The following is a 21,299-nucleotide window of genomic DNA, read 5'->3' as shown; positions in this document are numbered from 1 at the left end:
ATAGAACTAATACTGAACCCCGTAAACAACAACTCCCATCCCTCACTGTCCCCAGCCCCTGGCAACCACCCTTCTAGATTCTGGCTCTGTGAGTGTGACTCCTTTAAGTATATCATGTAAGGAGAATAATACCACTGTTGGCCTTTTTGTGACTGGCTTATCAGCATAGACAGCATAAGGTCCTTGGGTTTCATCCACGTTGTAGCATGTGTCAGAATTCCCTTCCTTTTTAAGGCTTAATAATTTTCATTGGATGTAGGTGAGAAATCATTCCAAATCCGGGTAGAATAAGAATATATACTTCGGGATGTCCGAAGAATCAGAATAAGTGTTGATATAGGATAGGGTCCCCTCCTCCTGCTGGGTCGAAGAAAGTTGTATTTAGATTTCAATCTGTTAATAGTATTGTAATGCCAGATGCTAATACAGGAAGTGAGAGGAGCAGTAGTATGGCGGTGATGAGTACGGATCACACGAATAGGGGGGTTTGGTATTGTGACATTGCAGGGGGGTTTATATTAATAATTGTTGTGATAAAATTAATAGCTCCTAAAATTGAGGAAACACCTGCCAAGTGTAGAGAGAAAATGGTTAGGTCTACTGAAGCTCCTGTGTGGGCTAGGTTGCCTGCTAGAGGAGGGTACATGGTTCAACCTGTTCCCGCCCCAGCTTCGACTGTGAATGATGCCAGAAGTAGTAGGAAAGAGAGAGGGAGGAGTCAGGAGCTCATTATTTATTCGGGGAAATTCTATATTGGGGGCACCAATTATCAGAGGGACAAGTCAGTTACCAAACCCTCCAATTATGATTGGTATCACTATAAAGAAAATTATTACAAATGTGTGTGTGGTTACAACTACATTATAGATCTGGTCATCTCCGAGTAGGGTTCCGGGTTGACCTAATTCAGCGTGAATTAGCAGGCTTAGGGCTGTTGCTACTATGCCGGCTCAGGCACCAAATAGTAAGTATAGGGTACCAATATCTTTATGGTTGGTTGAGAATCAGATCAGATCAGATCAGTCGCTCAGTCGTGTCCGACTCTTTGCGACCGCATGAATCGCAGCACGCCAGGCCTCCCTGTCCATCACCAACTCCCGGAGTTCACTGAGACTCACGTCCATCGAGTCAATGATGCCATCCAGCCATCTCATCCTCTGTAGTCAGCGGTTAATGAACATGGGTAGAATGGCTGAGTAAGCATTAGACTGTAAATCTAAAGACAGAGGTTTAATTCCATTTTGTTTATTCATTCTTCTGTCAGTGGACACTTGGGTCGCTTCCACCTTTTGACCATTGTAACTAAAATGCTGCTCTGAACATGGGTATATAGTGATTTAAGTTCCTCAGGGTTCCACTTTCCACCCATGAGGTAGGCTGAGCCCTCACCTGGGGTGGGTTGCTTCAGGGTGGAGGGGGCCAGCCTCTCTGGGTTACCCTTCCCCGTGAGGTAGGGGAGGCCAAGAACAGAGTATCCTCCAGAAGCACCGATTGAGCTGAGAGCCCTAAGACTGAGCCTTTAAATCATCCTGGGGCCAGAGGAGCTTTTCTCTGCATCCAGAATGTGAGCCATAAACCAGGCTGACTTACAGGCAGTACTCACTGGTCTGGTTGTTTATGGCCAGCATCCTTTCTGATTGGTTGATGCCTGTACTGGGCCTGTTGTTAAATATTTGAATATCACCCTGCTATAAACCAATCTCAGAACTTCTAAACCTGGCTGTGTGTCAGAATCTCTTGCAGGGAGAATGGAAGCTGCTGTTTAAACGTTCACACTCTAGGCTCCCTCCGCAGCCTATCAAGGAGCAAGGCGTGGGAATCTGTATTGTAACAAGCACACTGGGTGATCCTGATGACATAGTCTTAGGGGGTCTTATGAAGCAGAAGCAGGTCTTGTGATGAGAGTTCAAGTGCAAATAGTTTTGTCAGGGAGGAGAGTCCAGGAAACACAGGTCAGGGAGTAAGAATATGAGACTGGGAAGAGAAGGAAGACATAAAGATTCTTCATCAACCAAGTCACCTCAGTGGGCAAGTGGACATGAATCCCATGGGGGAACTTCAAGAGCTGGTTTGGAAAAAAGCCTCTGAGTTACCCCCTGAGAGATGAGGGATCTAGGGCATTTGTCTACCAACTCTTTATCTGCCATCTTTTACCAGTCATTCATTGAGTGCTCTAGCAGAGGCATTAGTTTCCTGGCATAAGCAGGCCTGTCCTGTGTATGGTTGAAGCAGTCTCCGGTGGTCAGAACCCTTCAGGACTGGCAATTGGCGGTGAGGCTGGTATGTGTGGCAGTGGTATGTAAGGCATAGTGGGCAGGGTACCAACGGCATCGGCTATGGAGGGCTGCCGAGTTCCCATCACTCCACATACAAGGAGTGGTAAGCCCCTGTCAAACAATGATTATCCTTACCACTGAGGAGAGCTTGAGCAAGTTCCAGGAGTTGGTGATGGACAGGGAGGCCTGGCATTGCTGCAGTCTTATGGGGTTGCAAAGAGCTGGACACGACTGAGCCACTGAAGTGCCTGACCACTGAAGAGAACTTCAAGGCTCATCCATTGTTGGCAGAAATGTAAATGGTGTGGTTACTATGGAAAACAGTTTGGTGGTTCCTCAAAGAGTTAAGAGTTTCTACAGGACCCAGCAATTCCACTTCTAGATATATACCCACCACCCCCCCACCCCACCCCAGAATTGAAAACAAGATGTTCAAACAAAAACTTGTCCACAGGTGTTCATAGCAGAAATTATTCAGAGTAGCCAAAAGGGGGAAACAACTCAAATGTCCATCAGCTGATGGTATGGGTAAACAAAATATAGCACACCATACAGTGGAGGAGTCGTCACAATAAGGAATTAAGTACTAATATATTAGCACAGGGAACTCTGCTCAATGTCATGTGGCAGCCTGGTTAGGAGAGGGAGTTTGGAGAGAATTGATACATGTGTATGTATGCATGTCTGAGTCCTTTTGCTGTCCACCTGAAACTCTCACAACATTGTTAATCACCTGTACTCCAATGAAAAATAAAAAGTTAAAAATACTAATACATGTTACAAACGGATGTACCTTGAAAACATTATTCTGAGTGAAAAAAAACCAGCACTTACTGTATGGTTCTATTTATATGAAATATCCAGAACAGGAAAATTTGTAGAGACAGACAGTGTGGATTAAAAGTTGTCAGAGGCTGGGGGAGGAGGGAATGGGGAGGAATGCTAATGGGGATGGGTTTCCTTTTGGGGTGATTAAAATGTTCTGGAAACAGATAGTGGTGATGTTTACACCACATTGTGAATGTACTGCATGCCACAGAATTAATTAAAAGGATACACTTTATATTATATTGATTTTACTACAATTAAAAACAAGAGCTCCAGGTATTGCATAGCCTGAGTTGCAGGGTCTACCATTTCCCAGGTGGGAAACAGTGCATGGTGTGTGCCAGGGTCCCACAGCCGGAATGGCTCTCCTGAGGGGCTGCTTCTGGGGGCACTGAGTGGGAGTTGGGCCCCACAGCTTGGCCTCTTTCCTGTCTGAACGGTGCAAACAGAGGTTGCTGGAAGCCTCCCTAATGGGGAAATGAGTCCTGTGTCCTGGAGAGCCAAAGCCAGGCCTGGCTTCTACAGAATGGCAGGCTAGCTAGGCGGGGGAGTATGTGCCTAGCAGGAAAATTGCAGGGCGTCTTGTCTTAAATATAATATTAAATTGGCACCTTTAATTAGTACACTTAGAAAAGGTCACTAGCAATTACCTGGGATACAAAGAAGGCGTGAGCAGGCAAGAGCCCGTGAGGAAGCCGAAAAGGACCATTTTGAGCAGCACATAATTGAGGGGAAAATGGATAAAAGTCCAGAAAATTACAGGGTGGGTGACAGCAGCTGATGGCCCCATCCCTGTCCTGCCCAGCACCCCGCTTCTTGGGAGAGCCTGAGCATCAGGCCTGGGAGAGCCATTTGGGATACTGGGCCAAGTTGTGTGACCTTGGGTTGGGGGGCCAGTGTGGCCTTTCTGGAACCCCATGGACCGGCTGAGAGCTTGGCATATTCTCCACCTAGGCTGGGCCCTGAAGGAGGTTGAGAAGTGAGATTTCCAGTCCAGGGGGCTACCGTGGACTTGCTGATGTATTGTAGACAAGCAGGGCCCCCGTGGGCCTCAGTTTCCTCATGTTGAATCTCCCCAAGGCCTTGGGAAGTAGCTGTATTCCTCAAACTTTGCCACTAAAGGACCCCTAAGGGTATCAGAAAGGTATCCCCGGAAGTCAGCAGGAGGCTGGAAATTCTTTTATGGTTTTAGATTATATCTTTAAAAATGAATTAAATATTATACTTGCATTATATTCCCATTTGTCTTGGTATAAAACAGTTGCTTGTCACCAAGTGACACAGATGCTTTGGGGAGATGTGCTTGGTTTTTCTATGACTTCACATATCTCCTCCTTCCCCTCCTAGGAAGGAGCACTGTACTGGGAGTCTGGAAACTTGGGCTTAAGCCCTGACTCTGTTGCTCACTGTTGTACTTTGGGCAAGTTGCTAAATGCTTTCAGTTTCTCCACTTTTAAAATGGGAAGGGAACTCCCCAAAAGATCTCTGACTTTTTTGCTCCATGATTCCACTCCTCCTTCTGCTTCTTACCTCTTCTCATCACCTTGGATGCTGCCATGTCCTACTCTGTTGTGTGATCTTGGAGAGGCTATTTTGCCTTTCTGGGCCTCAACTTCCTAATCTGTATAATGGGAAGAAAAACGACTACCAAACAGAGTTGTTGAGAGGATTTAGTGAAAGAACCGATTTGAATGGGCTCACATTTCATGTCTGGCATTTCATAAGAGCCCAATGCTTGCCCAGTATCTTCTTTTTCTGAGTCACTTAGGGCCTGATAGAGTCATGTCCATGGAAGTCCTGAATCTTGAGTTCACATATCAAGTGTTGAGATTTGTAAGACTGTGGAAACAAATGGGGGCACTGGGGCAGAATGCCTGGGCTTTGAAGTCCTACTCTGCCATTTGCTAACTGTGTGGCCATGGTAAATTACTTAATCATTCTGTTACCTTATTGTTAAGTGAGGACAATAACAGGAAAGATTAAATTAGATATTACACAGAAATCCTTAGCCAGGTATCTGGAATGTGGATAGTGCTCCAGAATACTGGTTCTCATAGTCATGTTAGAAATTCTTTCCCAAGTTGACTTAGAAAAGCTCATCAGCATTCTTTTCTAAATAAAATCCCAAGTTTTGAATCCTTCCTTCCTTAGCTAGATCATCAGAGCTATTCAGTAAATATAAGAGTCAGTATATGGGGCAAAAAAGAGTGCCCATCCCATTTTATAGGGTAAACTGAGGCTTTGAAAGAAGTGGTTTGCTGAAGGCCATGGTTCTAACCTAACTACTTCGAGAATCAGATGGAAACTGCAGACCCTCCCTGCAGAGAATGAGAGACTGTACACTCAAAACATTTTGCACAGTTCTTGGGGGTTTAAGGACCTCTTGAAGCTAGAGTCACCACCTAATCCAATGCCTGGGACCTCCTGGTTTTGGCACATCTCCTGGGAAACGCCTCAGTTCAGGTGAGTTCAGTCGCTCAGTCATGTCCGACTCTTTGCAACCCCATGGACTGAAACATGCTAGGCTTCCCTGTCCATCACCAAATCCCAGAGCTTGCTCAAACTCATGTCCATCAAGTCAGTGATGCCGTCCAACCATTTCATCCTCTGTCATCCCCTTCTCCTCCTGCCTTCAATCTTTCCAGCATCAGGGTCTTTTTCAATGAGTCTGTTCTTTGCATCAGGTGGCCAAAGTATTGGAGTTTCAGCTTCAGCATCAGTCCTTCCAATGAATGTTCAGAGTTGATTTCCTTTAGGATTGACTGGTTTGATCTCCTTACAGTCCAAGGGACTCTCAAGAGTCTTCTCCAGCACTACAGTTCAAAAGCATCAATTCTTTGGTGCTCAGCTTTCTTTATAATCTGCCTCTCTCTATACATGACTACTGGAAAAACCATAGCTTTGACTATACAGACCTTTGTTGGCAAATGTCTCTGCTTTTTAATATGCTGTCTAGGTTTGTCATAGTTTTCTTCCAAGGAGAAAGTGTCTTTTAATTTCATGGCTGCAGTCACCATCTGTAGTGATTTTGTAGCCCCCCAAAATAAAGTCTATCATTGTTTCCACTGTTTCCCCATCTATTTGCCATGAAGTGATGGGACTGGATGCCATGATTTAGTTTTCTGAATGCTGAGTTTTAAGCCTACTTTTTCACTCTCCTCTTTCACTTTTATCAAAAGGATCTTTAGTTCTTCTTCACTTTCTGCCATAAGGGTGGTGTCATCTGCATATCTGAGGTTATTGCTATTTCTCCCGGCAATCTTGATTCCAGCTTGTGCTTCATCCTAGAAATAATGAATGCCTCAGTCCTAGACAAACTTCGGTGGTTGGTCACCCTACCTGAAGGCTACCTGAGGGGGCTGCTGTGAACCCCAGGGGAAGGTGACCTACTCTAAGACTTCTTAGGCAGGGTTAGGCCAGGCATTCTGATGCCTGGTTTGTTTCTTGGTGAAGGCAGCACCTGAGTCCTCTAATTGTGGACAGGAGCTAGACTTTGTCACCTGGTTGTAGGCTGGAGTCCCCTGCTGCTGCTGCATATCTTCCTAACCTCTGTGTACTCCAGTGTACACCCACAGCCAGCACCTAATCACTGTTGAATGAGTGCCAGGTTTGTAAAATTTTCTGAATTAGAACATATTGCTTCCATTTGTAAAAGACAGAAATCCAACTCTACTTAGGCAAAAAAAAAAAAAGAGGGGTTGATTTATTAGCTCACACAGCTGAGCAGTCCAGGGGATAGAGCTAATATCACGTACAGTTGACTGCAAACCCCTCAAACCATTAGGAATCTCTCTCCATGTACCATTTGGCTCTGTTTTCCCCCTTGTTGGCCTCATCTTCAGCCAGGCTCTTCCTGTGGTGTCAAAGATGGCTGCCAGCAGGACCAACCCCAGGGGAAGAAAAGCACCTCTCTCCTATTTGTTTCAGTAGAAGTGCCAGGTTTGGCTTTGATTGGCCAGCTTGGGTCACATGTTCATCCCTGAACCAATCACTGTGATCAGGGAGATGCTGTGCTCTGATTGGCTAGGGCTAAGTAGTGTGTCCGGTCCCATCACTTCATGGGAAATAGACGGGGAGACAGTGGAAACAGTGTCAGACTTTATTTTTTGGGGCTCCAAAATCACTGCAGATGGTGACTGCAGCCATGAAATTAAAAGACGCTTACTCCTTGGAAGGAAAGTTATGATCAACCTAGATAGCATATTCAAAAGCAGAAACATTACTTTGCCAACAAAGGTCCGTCTAGTCAAGGCTATGGTTTTCCCTGTGGTCATGTATGGATGTGAGAGTTGGACTGTGAAGAAGGCTGAGCACTGAAGAATTGATGCTTCTGATCTGTGGTGTTGGAGAAGACTCTTGAGAGTCCCTTGGACTGCAAGGAGATCCAACCAGTCCATTCTGAAGGAGATCAGCCCTGGGATTTCTTTGGAAGGAATGATGTTAAAGCTGAAACTCCAGTACTTTGGCCACTTCATGCGAAGAGTTGACTCATTAGAAAAGACTCTAATGCTGGGAGGGATTGGGGGCAAGAGGAGAAGGGGATGACAGAGGATGAGATGGCTGGATGGCATCACTGACTCAATGGACGTGAGTCTGAGTGAACTCCGGGAGTTGGTGATGGACAGGGAGGCCTGGCGTGCTGCGATTCATGGGGTCGAAAAGAGTCGGACATGACTGAGCGACTGAACTGAACTGAACTGAAGTAGTGTGTCCATCTTGGAACATAAGAATTGAAGGGCTGTGGACTTGTGTTCATCTGAGCCACATGAAGAACACTTTCTCTAAGTTAAAAGAGGATAGGTGGAAGTCACAGAACAAGGTGAATGATAGTTCCCTGTTAAACACTGTGACAAGTGACCAGGGCAGAGGCAGGGAGCCTGGGGTGGAACCAAAGATGCAAAGGGGTCCTGCAGCAGTCAGTGACCTGCTGGTGGTTTATTGGGCGACTGCTCCCCACAGGAACTCAGCTACCTGAGTAAGGTGCTCAAGAATGGACTAACCTCCTGTTTTTGTCCTCTGCTGTCCCCTGTGGGTACTTCAGGTTCCTCTGTGACCCAGTTGCTGGCTCGAGACATGGACAATGACCCCCTGGTGTTTGGCGTGTCTGGGGAGGAGGCCTCCCGCTTCTTTGCTGTGGAGCCTGACACAGGCGTGGTGTGGCTCCGGCAGCCGCTGGACAGAGAGGTATGACCCGCCTCGACCTCCGCCCCAGTCCTTCCCTGGGGAGGCAGGGGCACAGGCTAGAGGAAAATGGTATATCGTCTTCTCACCCTTAAGCAGAATCTTCCTGCCTGAATGGTGTCCCTCTTCCAGGGCCAGTGCTGATGTCTGCATTTGGCTTTAGAATGGGGCGGTTGGGAGTGTCTCCAAGTAGGGGGCAACATTGGCTAGGCAAGAGGGACAGTGACCTTGGGGACATCCCCTGTAGGATAGAGGCTCCATGGGAGCCACACTTGTTTCCATGTATGTGAAAGACAGTGGCTCAGTTGTGTCCGACTTTTTGGAACCCATTAGACTGTAGCCTGCCAGGCTCCTCGTCCGTGGTATTTTCCAGGCAAGAATACTGGAGGGGGTTGGCATAAACCAACACAATGCTGTAAAGCAACTAAAAAACTAATTAATTAAAAAAGAATATTGGAGTGGGTAGCCCCTCCCTTCTCCAGGGGCTCTTCTCAATCCAGGGATCAAACCCAGGTCTCCCACATTCTGCACCGCCCCCTCCCCACAACAAATGCTCCCCCAAAGGATATTTTCCAGAGACACGGGAACTGATGACAGTAGCCTTTAGCAAATTAAAGTAAGTGTTTGAACAAACCCACCCCCTCCTTTCTCCTCACATTGAAGTGGCCACACTTTGCTTGAGATCACACAGCAGATTAGAGACAGAGCCCAGATTAGAACCCAAGATTCTTGACTTTTAATCTTTCTTGACTTTTAATTTATGGGAAAGATCCATATTCTGAACCTACTTCTCCAATCCAAAAGACAATGCTTATTTTATAGGGAAGCCTTCAGCTATCCAGTGCCAGACCAGCTCTTAGGGCAATGCTGGAGGGTCTCCACCCCCATGTAGGGCTCTGGACTCAGGGCCTCAGCATGCCTCTCTAATTCTGTTCTCTCCCTCCCTACATTTTCTTTCAGACCAAGTCAGAGTTCACAGTGGAGTTCTCTGTCAGCGACCACCAGGGGGTGAGTGTCCCCCGAGGCCCCTGCTGCCCAGGGAGGCAGGGTCCCTGGGCCTTCCGGGTGGAAAGAGGCCAGAGGCTGAGGCGGACATTAACTCCCCACGCTTGTCTTGCCAGGTGATTACAAGGAAGGTGAACATCCAGGTCGGGGACGTGAATGACAACGCGCCCACGTTTCATAATCAGCCCTACAGTGTCCGCATCCCTGAGGTAGGTGCCCCTGGGACCACACTCGAGGGACATTTGGGGTCTGCTGCTCCGGGGCCACCTGGGTGTAGACTGATGCTGGGGGAAGCACAGCTCCAGCTCCTTCTCTCCTGCCCTCTCGTCAGCCCGGGCATCTGCTCTGGGCACACTGGTGACCAAGCCAGTACCTCTGAGGGGGCTTGTCTGCTGGGGTTGCAGAGAGCAGGTTGGTGGCAGCCTCATGCCTGAGAGAGGGCCCTGGATAAATCCCCAAACTCTGGCCAGAGTCAGGGACAGGACAGAGGTTGGGAGAGGCAGGTTGTACCTCATTTTTTCCATTCACAGCGTGTGGGCCTTGGACAGGTTGGGTGGCAGACTTAAAACCCCAGGCCTCCCAGCTTTGGCCAGAACAGTCCCCCCAGGATGCAGGGCACGTGCAGTGACTGGGAGGGGCTTTCTTTCTCCAACCCCACGCTCGCCCCGCTGGCTTGCTGGCCGTTGGCTCCTCTGGGTTGTTTGTGTACTCTGAGTGTATTTGCATGAGTGCATGAGTGTAAAACTGAGCCATTGCTGGTAATTGAGAAGTACAAATTATTGCATTACGAACGGTTCGATTATAAGCTGGCTGCTGGCCCCTGGGTTCTCATTGTTTGCTGTCCCACTCCCTGGTGGCTGATGGCAGGCTTTTGGGCTGGCAGTTAGTGATTCAAAGACCTTGAAGGTGGCGGATAAAGAGCTTCTAACTGGGTGTCCCTCAGGCCTGCCCTAGGGGCTCTGGGTTGGACAGCAGCAGTAAAGGGTGAGGATGAGAGATGGTATCCACTAGGGAGAGGCAGGCTGCCACTGTGGCATTGGAGTTCTCCCCCTTTATGTTATTGGATAAGGAAACTGAAAGAGCTCTAGAAAATACCTATTTAGTTTATAGATGAGAAAAGTGAGGCTCAGCGTGGGAGAGTGACTTGTCTAAGGTCACACAGCCTTGACTTCCAGCTTCCTGACTCCCAGGGCAGCCTCAGATGCCTGAAGGATGAAGAAATCTGGTATCATGCTCCCATGTTCCTGTTGCTGGCCCTCCTTACTCAGCTGTGAGTCAAGGGTCCTATGCTTGTGCCAGAAAGAGGACCAATGTGCGGGTGGGGTACACCGGAGGTACTCATGCCCTCCCTGATGGAGTGGGACACAGGGAGAGAGACCCTGCAGTCCCAAGCACAGGGGCACAGTGCCCTGAGCTGTGGCCGGCATGCCCAGGATTGCAGCTTGGCTCTGGGCCCCTGCTCGTTTGGAAGTCTCCATAATTTAATTAAGGGTCTCTACGTGCCAGCCTGCACTCCGGGCCCAGGCTTAGAAACCAAGGGCATGGCTCGGAGTTAATGAGCCTTGGACCCATTGCTCAGCTGCCATCCTGGCAGGCATGTCTGCCCTCTGCCTTCCCTCATAGGAGCAGCAGACAGCAGCAGTGGCAAGGGGATGAGGGGTCGCATCCCTGCTCTCAGCCTTTGGGCTGGGGCCAGCCTTTCCTATCTCCCTTGCCAGGAGAAAATGTGACCTCCAACACTGCCCCATTGGAATCCCCCGGGATTCTCCAAAGGCCTCTGCCTCCAAGGAGAGAGCCTCTTCAGTCGTTCATTTATCTAACAAATATTTATTGAGTGTCTGTTCTGTGAGCGTGGCGCCGTGCCAGGCTCTCACTGCATAAAGGCCTGGGAGGCCAGAGGAGTATGTAATGACGGGAGCCAGAGCCAGAGCCAGAGACCCCAGGCTTAGCCCCTGCTCTGCCCCCAGATTTCTGGGTCCATTAGGGTGCGTCATTCAACCTCTCTGGGCCATAGTCCTCCTTCTTTAATAAAAGCAGAGGACAGGTGAGATAAAGTGGCCTGCCTCCTGCCCATCTGATGAGGAGAGGGTGGGCCAAGAGGGGCTAGCTCGAAGGACACACAGTCCTTGGAGGCAGGCCCATGTGCTTTACTCACCTGCGTGTAAACCTCCCTGGGCCACTTCAGTGGCCTGATATTCGATGCCCTGCTCAGGGCAGCTCCATGCAGCCAGTGGGGATGCGGTGTCAGCTGGATGGAGGCCTGGCCACTCCTGACCCAAGGTGGTTTGGCACTGACCAGCCCTGCCCTGGGGTGGTCATCTGAGCTACAGCTTAGCTGCTGGACCTAGGTCCCAGCTGGAGTACCAGTTAAAATTCTGCTGGTCCTGGCCCAGGCTTCAGCCAGGGATCTCCTGCTTATGTGGAGGCCACCCTGGAAACCCCAGGCCCTCACCCTTGAGAAGCATGATTCAGTGGCAGAGGCCCTGTGGGTGTGAACAGGGTGAGAACACAAACCAGAGGAATGGGGAGGGGGCACTACAGACCCCACAAGACATCAGTCCTCAGGGGTTACCAGAGCAATCTCGATAGGCTTCCTGGAAGAGATGGGTTTCCAGGAGAAGCTCGCCAAGGTGAGCAGCAGAGTTCCTGTGTTATATGGTGGGAAGAGGTAGCCTGGAGGTCAAGATACCTGGGTTCTAGTGCTAACAACTAAGACTTTAGACCTGTTGCTGCCCCTCTGATGGGTTCAACTCCAACAGCTGTTAAGCTGAGGCACTTGGCCAGGTCCCTTCCAAGACTGACGTTCCATGGTCTGAGTAGGAATCCAAAATGAGCAGCTCCTTCTTATCCTCCAGTACTTCATTATTCCCTGAAGGGCTGGCAAAGACCTCCAGTGGCTCCCTCCATCCACTTAGCTCCTCTCTTGGCAGTCCCAGCCACCTGCATGTCATCCCTAACCTTCCTGACCTCCACTCCCCCGAGCCCTAGGGGTCTTGATAATATTGGGGTCTGTTGTGCCCAGAACCCTGGGATAGGCAGGAGGAAAAAGTTACAGGGAGGTAAATTCTAGGTCTACAGAAGGAAGAATTTGCTGATTGAAACTTTCACAGTCTCCTCCCCAGCCCTGCTGAGGGATGTAATGAGCTCCGCATCCCTAAAGTTATGCAAACAGAAGCAGAAGCCCGTGTTTCAGAAGCCATCTAGTGCTGAGTATTGGAAAGGTGATGAATCAGAGGCTCCCAAACATACCCCATCAGAATTTCCTGGGGAACTAGTTAGGCTGCATATTCCTGGGCCCCTGCAATTCTGAATCAGTGGGGAGAGCTGGCCCAGGAAGCTGCATTTTTAACTCCATGGTGACAGCACGCCCTGGGGGATAACATCTGTGGCCGTCCCACCAGAGGGTTTCTCAGAGCTCTCAGCCTGTCCACAGCTGCCTAGAGACATCAACCCGTGGGGAATCACGTCCTCAGGCCTAGCACCTGAGCAGGTGGGAGGCGGGTCAAGACCAGGCACTGCCCCTTTCCTAGAGAAGTTCACTGGCCCCCTGCCCTCCCAGACCTGCCCTGTCTCCCTCCGAAAGCCCGTGCCTAAGCCGGGCAGGTGTGTTTGGGTTTGTTTGTTATCAGTTCCCCTCCTGCCCACCCCTCTCCCCTCACTAAGCTGTTCTACATGTAATTATCCATTTTATCAGGGTGAAAGGCCCTGCAATTCACTTGTCGAAGCCCTAACGAGGCAGCGTGGATGCTTTCAAGTCTGTAAAGAAAAGGGAAATCCTGCTAGAATTGGCAACTTAATTCACCAAGCCAGCCTCGACAGACCTCATTAAGTCCCCGTGTATTCATTTCAGGCTAATGGCTGTCATGCTGACTGCTGTTTGATTTGCTGTAATAGACTTTTATGGCGTTCCAATTTGCTCAAACGTGTTTGCCTGTGTCTCTGCCCAGCAGCGCTGCTCCAGCACCTCCGTCAGGGGTGCGTGCCCACCTCGCTGACCTTCAGCACTGCCCCGTGCTCCTCCTCCTGCCCCCGCCCCTCAGCCCTTCAGCTGTGCCCCAGGGAGGTGGCTCTATGGCCTAGATGTTTGGGTCAGAGGACAGATGGTGCCAGGAGGCTCCCTGGGCTCAGGAGGGCCTCTGGAGTGTCAGGGTTGGCCATGTCATTGACGTTCCGAGAAGTTCAGCCTCCTTAGCTGGGCTTTTAGCCATCTGGCCTCCACCTACCTTTCTCAGCTTATCTTCTGGTATTCCTCCACATGAGTCCTCCTGTCAGCCAAGGGGCTAAGCCAGTGCCTCTGAGCATGTGTCTCTTTTCTTTGTAAAACACATGTTGTACTGTTCTAACTAGTTCTGGAGTGTTTTCTTTGTTCTTGCAGCCCAACTCTATTCTGCCTGTCCTTCAAAGCCCAAATCTGATCCACCGTGCTTTGATTCCCTCAAATTGTTTGAAATGAACACAAACATTTGTTGAAAGCTATGGAGCGGGGCCCAGGGATTTTCAGTTGGCTTGGCAGTTCAGGGTAGAAAAAACAGATTCTGCTGTTCGTCGGCTGTATAACTTTGGAAGGAACTTAATCTTTCTGGACCTCAGTTTTTTTATCTATAAGATGGACGACGGTATTTCCCTTGTGGGGTTGTTGTGAGAACTATAATAATGCCGGTAGGAAAAGCCCTTAGTCCAGTTTGTGGCTCATAATATATTTGGTGAAATACTAGTGATTGAGACCAGGGTCTTTGTGCTCAGGGAAGGTAATGTTACAGGGAGAAAAGCAAGTAAGTAGATCTCTAACTACCTCTAAATGTATTAAATGCTATGGCAGCTTAGAATGTGCAAAGTGGGATGAGAAGAGTAGACCTATGGAGTGAACTGTGGAAGGAGTGAACTGGTCTATATATGGGGGCTATTTGTATGGGACCTTAGAGGATGAGTAGAGGCAATGGCAACCCACTCCGGTGCTCTTGCCTGGAGAATCCCATGGACGGAGGGCCTGGTAGGCTGCAGTCCATGGGGTCGCTAAGAGTCGGACACGACTGAGCAACTTCACTTTCACTTTTCACTTTCCTGCACTGGAGAAGGAAATGGCAACCCACTCCAGTATTCTTGCCTGGAGAATCCCAGGGACGGGAGCCTGGTGGGCCACTGTCTATGGGGTCACACAGAGTCGGACACGACTGATGTGACTTAGCAGCGGGAGTTTGTTATGCAGAGTAGTTATGTTGTCTCTGAATATCATATACTTTCTGAGATCCTCTAGTTTTTTTCTATATGTTGGAATTTCCCCAAGAAGGAGGTAAACCCTTAACTCCTGACCAGAGATCCTATTGAGGTTGGACAGTGACTGTACAGGTATGTGTGTCCCTTGCAAGTGCCCCCTGCTACCTTGTAGAAACAAATTGGGCTGGAAGTGGGCCTTCTGGCTCCCTGCCCAGCTTTCTGTGACAGACAGGTCCTGTGTAGACCTTTGTCACCCCTGGCTTCATGTAACAAGATGGGGATGCGGTTGGAGGCGGGGAGGAGTGGGGCTGAGATGAGTCACAAGGGACCGGAGAGACTGGGAGTTCTTCTCAGATCTTCAAAGATGGCTCGGGACGTGATCGGAGCCAGAACCCAGGGTTCCTGGCCCTGGGTCCAACCAGGCCACACCATCTCTCCATATCACTTAATAAGGACAGATCAAAGTCACTCCTTGCATGTCCTTCCTAGGGATGGGAAAACAGGGAGGAAAGTATCCTTGATAATCATTTGTCAGTGAAACAAAATAAAGAGTTCATTTCTATGATGATAATAAGTTGGGCTCTTGTTATTGAGAGCTTCCTGTGTGCCTAATACTATTCTTCTGGTATGGGCACTGACTGAGCCCTCACTTCGTGGGGTAGCCACTCTTGTCCCCATTCTACAGATGCGGATATGAAAGTAGAGAGGTTATATAAGTTGTCCAAAGCTAGGCAAGGATGGGGCCAGATTCAGGCACAGGTCTGATTATGTGACCTTCAGCAGGTAACTTCGATTCTACCTACAAAATGGAGGTAAGTACGCATGCCTTGCAAAATTATTGTGAGATTGAAGTATAAGGGACCATGTATGAGAATTGCTTAGCCTAGAGCCCAGTGTAAATGCCCAATAAATGGTCATAGTTATAGTCATTGTATGTCCATCTCTCCTGCCAGACAGAGCAGGGACAGAGCTCAAGTACCTGTGCGTCCCCAGTACCCAGCCCAAGATCTGGACCTTGGATGTGAAGTTCACAAATGGGCAGAGCCCTGCTGCTTCCTCTGCCTCTTGGGTGGTTGGAAGGACAGAAGGATTTATGCCAAGAACTCACTGCTGGCGCTCACTGATGCCCACTGTTGCCTGCCAATCCTTGAACCTCAGCCGTGCCATCCCATGTGCCCTGGGCATGTGGGGAGCCCAGAGTGGCCCAGAGCATTCGGAGGTGGACTTGCCAAACTTATTAGCCCCACTGGGCCCTATGGCAGTGCCCCCAGCTGCCCTCCTCAAGGTATGCCCATCAGACGATGAATGATTTATAAACTGCATCCTCAGGCTGCAGAAAGAAGTGGGGATGAGAGGGACTCCCCCTGGCTTGTGCCTGCCATCCCCCTAAGGTATCAGCTCTGCTCACAAGAGTGTCATCTCCCATGCCAGGAGAGGCAGCCCCTTGACAGGCCATATTAATTTATACCCTGGGGCCACGGTGCTCAGCGGCCCCCTCTGCATCTATAACTACCCGCCTATTGATCTGGGAGAGGGAGACCAGTTGGTCATCTCAGGGGCCCTGGATCCTGCTGGTCAGAGGCAGAGTGGGCGGCGGCCCCGGGTCACGCCTCTGTGCCCCGCGGTGAGCACCCCGAGGTGCCTGTGTCTTTTGTGGTCCCCTCCTGTCAGCACAGGGACCGGTCCCTAGAACTCCTCCCCTCTTGAGTGGGTGTCACAGCCTGCAGAGCAAGGACAGCAGGCTCTGGGCTTGTAGCATGAAGTTATGCACACAGCAACGCAACAGCGCTGGCTGTTGCAACAGTCTGGAGGTGTGTGTGTGGTGGTGGTGGTGTGTGAGTGTGTGTGCACTTAAGTGATGTCTTCTCTGTGTCCTGGTGTTTTCACTGTCTTTCATTTGTCCTTATAACAGCTCTGTAAGTTAGGGGACAATTTTTCTTCCCATTTTCAGGATGAGAGAAATTGAGGCCAGTACAAGGTCACTGCCTTCCCTAAGTTCCCTGGTGTCAGATAGCCTTGAAACTAGAGCCATAGTCTTGCTGTCTCTCATCTTTCAGCACCTTTGCATGGGTCTTTTTGCCACTCTGCCATTACCTGCTGTGGTTTGCCAACAGTTGCCCTGATTTAGACAGGATGCAGGGAGGCGAGCTGGGGACTCTGGGCTCTGAGCACAGGCTTCCCCCCATGCAAGGCTGGGGCTGGCCCATGAGCCCTGTGCACAGGCTGTGGGGGTCCGGTGGAGAAGCTTCACTCAGAGCCCTCTGCCGGCGGTCTGCAGTGAGGACCATCCCAATGGTCAGGACCCAGCCCTGGTCATAGTGATGCACCTTCTGCATGACCTGCTGGGTCAGCCCCCCAGAGCAGCCTCCAAGATTCCCGACTCCGCATCTACACGCAGCATTACTTGTGAGAAGTAAGAGACCGACACACATGGGTAGATGCCAGCCTGCTCCACCTGCCTGCAGGGATGATTCGACAACTTTCTGCCGTCTCTTCCTTGAGTCTTAGGTGTCCAGGAGGGAATAAACAGAGTCCCACAGAATCCAGGCCTAGAGAGCTCAGCCCAGCCACGTAGTTCGAAGCTCCTTGCTCCCTCATGCCCACTGTGGAGTGAAGCCCAGGACTCCCCCTCCATCCCCCAAGACCCCTGTGGCACCTCCTTCCCTGCCTGGGGTTCATGGCCAGGGCTGTGGACACTCGCCACCATCCTCAGCATGAGGAAGGAGGACAGTGCAGGAGCAGGAGGTGAAAGGAGCCCAGATGTAATTAAAATTATTATTTTGTTTGAATGGTAATAATGTTCTTAATTACATCAGTTTCCTCACTGATTCTCACTGGGGGTCTTTGGGGGCCCATATAATTCTGTTGCAATGACTGCAGGACCCTCTACCATGCATACGAAGCAGGGGGCTGTCTGTGGAACCCAGCTTGTGTGCATTAGGGATTCTCTGGCACGTGCTGGGTTACCTTTTATTGTGCCCTCCGCCCTTTAAATAAAGAACCTCTAAATGGAAGGAGATGATAGCTGCCTGCTGGAGATGTTCCCGCTGCATTGTTGGGCTGTCAGCCTCGTGCGCCAGAGTCCATCTGGCATCTTTCATCTCCCTTTCTCCTTAGCGCTCTCCTCTTCCGCTGGCGGGGCCTGTTGGAGGAAGGGCGCAGAACTCCTGCCTGCACCCCTTTCCCTCTAGGCAGAGGGGCTTCTTTAGACCTTGAGTGGGAGGACAGGTTTAGGAAACAGGGTTGAAGAAGGTCCCTCGTGCAGGCAAGGGCAGCCGTGGCTTCACTGTATAAGAACCTGAGCCCGATCTGTGGCATGGGGTCCCTGCAGCAGCACTGTGGGGGAGCCAGGCACACAGGGGCTCTTACTCCACAGCGGGAGACTGGGAGCAAGGGGCTCAGCCTCCTGGAGCCTCCATTTCTTCATCTATAAAATCGGGGTACATTGGGGTTGTTGTGAAAGTTCAGTGAGAGCATGTGTATGAAGCAGCACCCACGCAGGATAGTTGATCGATGTTCCTATTGTTCTGAGAAGTTCCCCAAGAACTTCAGGAAAGTTGCTTGAAGTCCAAGTTGCAGCTGGACAGGTAGGCTCTGTTGCTATGCACTGAATGGTTGGTACTGGGGTGTCAGTGGTCAAGAACTCACAGTCCAGTGGGAGACAGGAAACGTCTGGGAAGCATGAAGCAAAGACATGAGAAGGGACAGATGGAAACAGAGTCACCTAGAAATTACTGGCAACAGGCAGAGAGCATTTCAGATAGGCTCCTGGAAACCAGCACCCCGGGCAGGCAAGTTGACTTCCTCCCATCACACCTTCTGTAGCGATCGGAAGCCAGAGAGGGCCAAGGATGAGCCCAAGGCCACCTGCTAAACCAGTGGCAAACCGCTGAAGACCTCAGGGGACTGGGCAAGATTCTCAGATGCAGTTTCCAGAGCCTGTGATGAGACTGAGGGCGTGCCTGGGTGGGCAGCGCAGCACTGATTTCCCAGGTGGATGTCCAGAGCTGGGCTAGCGGCATGAGGGGTGCCTCCTGGTCTCCCACAGACCCTGTACACCCTAGGGGCAGTGGCCGCAGGCTGCCTTCTGGATGCAAAGCCCGCATGAGGGTGTGGGCCAGACACCAGCTTGCACTTCTGCCTTGCCTCTTCTCAGGGGCTCTGGGATTTTGCCTCAGCCCCTCTAGTTCCCCTGACAAGTTTGAATATTGTCAGAATGGCTTGGCGGCGGGCCTGTCAACCCCCCGTAATAATATTGAGGCCCCCACTCAATAAGCTTGATTTAATGCGTTCACAGGCAGCTTGACCCACCTTGTTTTCTACCAGGAAATGAGAGAAAGAGGAGAGGTCTCGGGTGATGAAACTATTACAATTTCTGTGATTCCTTAGCATCCTTTAGTTACTTTGCAACTTTGTGGTGCTGGCTGGAAGCTGGGAGGGGCTGAACTCTCCCTCTTTATAATAACCTTAAGTGGAAGCCTCCTGTCCATCTGTTAAAAAGCCAGCTCTTCTCTCCAGATGCGATGATGCAGCTGGGAGATTTCACCTGGGCGTGATCACTAGGTTCAGTGCAGTTGTTCACCGTCTTCGCCATTCATCGGCCAGCCCACCTCCATGGCATGGGGACTTGCCAGCTGTGAGGAGCTGAATGCTTGGTCACGTCCTTGTCCAGGAGGGTCACACTCCTGCTCCCCTTTCCTAGCTCTGCCCCCGAGAGAGGGAAAAGGCTTGGAAGCCTCTCCCTCCAACCCCTCCCCTGTTAGTATCTTCCAGTGTGAGCTCAGCTGTGCCTCCACCATTCCCAGCACAAACCCTGCATGGTAGAAATCCATCCTGTTTGCATGAGGCTTTGGTCTCCCAGCTTTCCCGTCCTTTCTGTCTCAGAGCCTCCCTGCAGTCTGTTCACTTTGCTGCCGCCCTACCTGTGTTCATGTCGTGCCCTCCCCTGAACTGTTTTCACCCAAACCCCCTGCGCCATCTTCCTTCCTATCATTTAGCCAAGCCCTACTCTTCCTTTCTCGGAACAGAGTGGGGAGGGCAGGGGAGGTCTTCTGTGTCCATATTTACAGATACCCAAGTCAAGTATTAGAGGAGTTGGAAGACTTGCCAAGGTTATTGCCTTTGGAAGTGACCCACTGGGATCAGACCCAGGCTCTTGACTTGGTCTTCCGCACTGGACTTGAAGGCACAGGCCTCTCTTAGTCCCTGCCCTTCGAGTTGCTCCTACACCTTTCCACTGACCCTGGCTTCTAAACCTCCTCCTTGGTGAACCCTCTGTGTCCTTACCTTGGCCTGGCCTTTCCTTCTTGGGATGGCACCAGGCCTCGCCTCAGGCAAGAGAGGTCAGCCAGTCCCAGGTCTGGGTACTGGGCCTTCCTCAGGCTGGCTCAGCCAGTGAACAGCCCCTCCAGCTTGTCACCTGTCCATACGGCTCAGCAAGTTCAAGCAGGATGAGCTCTAGCCCAGCGAGGTCAGGGGCCCCACCACCTGTGGCTGGGTGAGTGTCTTCCCCCTTCCAGGGCTCAGTTTGCCCCTCTGTCAGATAGGGCTGTTAGTCTTGTCCACTCCACAGTGTGAGTAAAACTACAGGACAGATAAGAAGGCCCTGAACTTGAAGCCTCATTCAGGTTTGATGGATTAACCCCTGTGTTTTCTCCAATGGCCCTGCAGGCTTCATGAGTTTTCTTTTCCTTTCTTCCTTCTTTCCTTCCCCCACTCCCTCCCTGCTCCCTCTTCCTTCCATTTTTTGAGTCTGTGTATTACCTAAGTGTATATATAGAGAAGTGAGCAACCATAACTGTTCATAAGTTTATGAATTAGTTGCAAAGTGAATACATTTGTGTTACATCTAGATCAAGAAACAGAACCTCTCCAGTATCTAGAAGCCCCCTTGTGACCTTTCTAGTCCTTCCTCCTCCCTCCAGAAAGTAAACAGTATCCTGGCTTCTAACCTCATGGGTTACTTCTGCCCATTTTCATTTTATTATGTACATTCTATTGCGTGTGTGCATAATCAGTCACTTCAGTCTTGTCTGACACTTTGAGACCCCATGAACTGTAGCCCACCAGGCTCCTCTGTCCATGGGATTCTCCAGGCAAGAATCTTGGAGTGGGTTGCCATGCCCTCCTCCAGGGGATCTTCCTGACCCAGGGATCCAACCCCCATCTCCCTGCATCCCCTGCATTGCAGGTGGATTCTTTACCACTGAGCCACCGGGGAAGGTTTTCTTAATCACCTGAGATTCAGGGTACAGGCAGCCAGCTTCTTCTCGGAGCTCACTCCCACAGTGAATAGAACCACAGTGGTTAGGTTAGTGGTCTGAATATTGGGCGCCCAGCTTACACCTGTGAGTCTCTAGGAAACTTCCTGTCTCTGGTTAAATGAGTGTGGTGCTGATATGGGGTCGCCACCATGCAGGTGACTTGAGACGATGGATGTGCAGGGCTCAGCCTTCAGCCCACACACAGCAAGGCCGGATGGACTATCCCCTGTGGGCGTCCCCTCTAGGCAGCCCCTCCCTGGCCGTGGGTCATCCCTGCAGGTGGATGTGGAACTGCCTGGGAGCTGAGACAGGAGGCTACACGGAGAACGAAATGGAATGGCTGAAACTTGGGTTGAGAGGAAGGGGAAGGGCAAAAGAAGGTGGGCCCCTTCCTTCTTGCACCCTTCTTTAATCCTCATAGAAGTCATCCCCTTGGTAAGAAAGATGTGATTTTCCTCATGTTATAGCTAGAGAAATGGGCCCAGAGAGGTTAAGTAACTTGCCCAGGGCTACACAGCTTGTCCTAGATGGC

At 50.4% G+C, this 21,299-nt stretch overlaps 1 protein-coding gene across 6 annotated transcripts in view; it reads left to right on the top strand.

Moving 5' to 3' along the window:
- CDH23 (cadherin related 23) overlaps positions 1-21,299 on the top strand; it is a 439,149-nt gene that overhangs the window by 107,531 nt on the left and 310,319 nt on the right. For all 6 annotated transcript variants that reach the window (XR_015156859.1, XM_086382172.1, XM_086382174.1 and 3 more), the window contains exons 4-6: positions 8,146-8,288; positions 9,246-9,293; positions 9,407-9,499. Coding sequence is in view for 5 of the 6 variants with exons in the window: in XM_086382172.1 (XP_086238298.1) it covers positions 8,146-8,288; positions 9,246-9,293; positions 9,407-9,499 (284 nt within the window). In the remaining variant the exon portion in view is untranslated. The remainder of the gene's footprint in view (positions 1-8,145; positions 8,289-9,245; positions 9,294-9,406; positions 9,500-21,299) is intronic.

The sequence above is a fragment of the Bos grunniens genome, chromosome 28 (genome assembly GCF_055505025.1).
Source record: "Bos grunniens cultivar Pamir isolate PY7600 chromosome 28, Bosgru_T2T1.0, whole genome shotgun sequence".
Lineage (NCBI taxonomy): Eukaryota > Metazoa > Chordata > Mammalia > Artiodactyla > Bovidae > Bos > Bos grunniens.
Note: the sequence above shows the minus strand (reverse complement) of the source record. Positions and strands in the feature narration are given on the sequence as shown.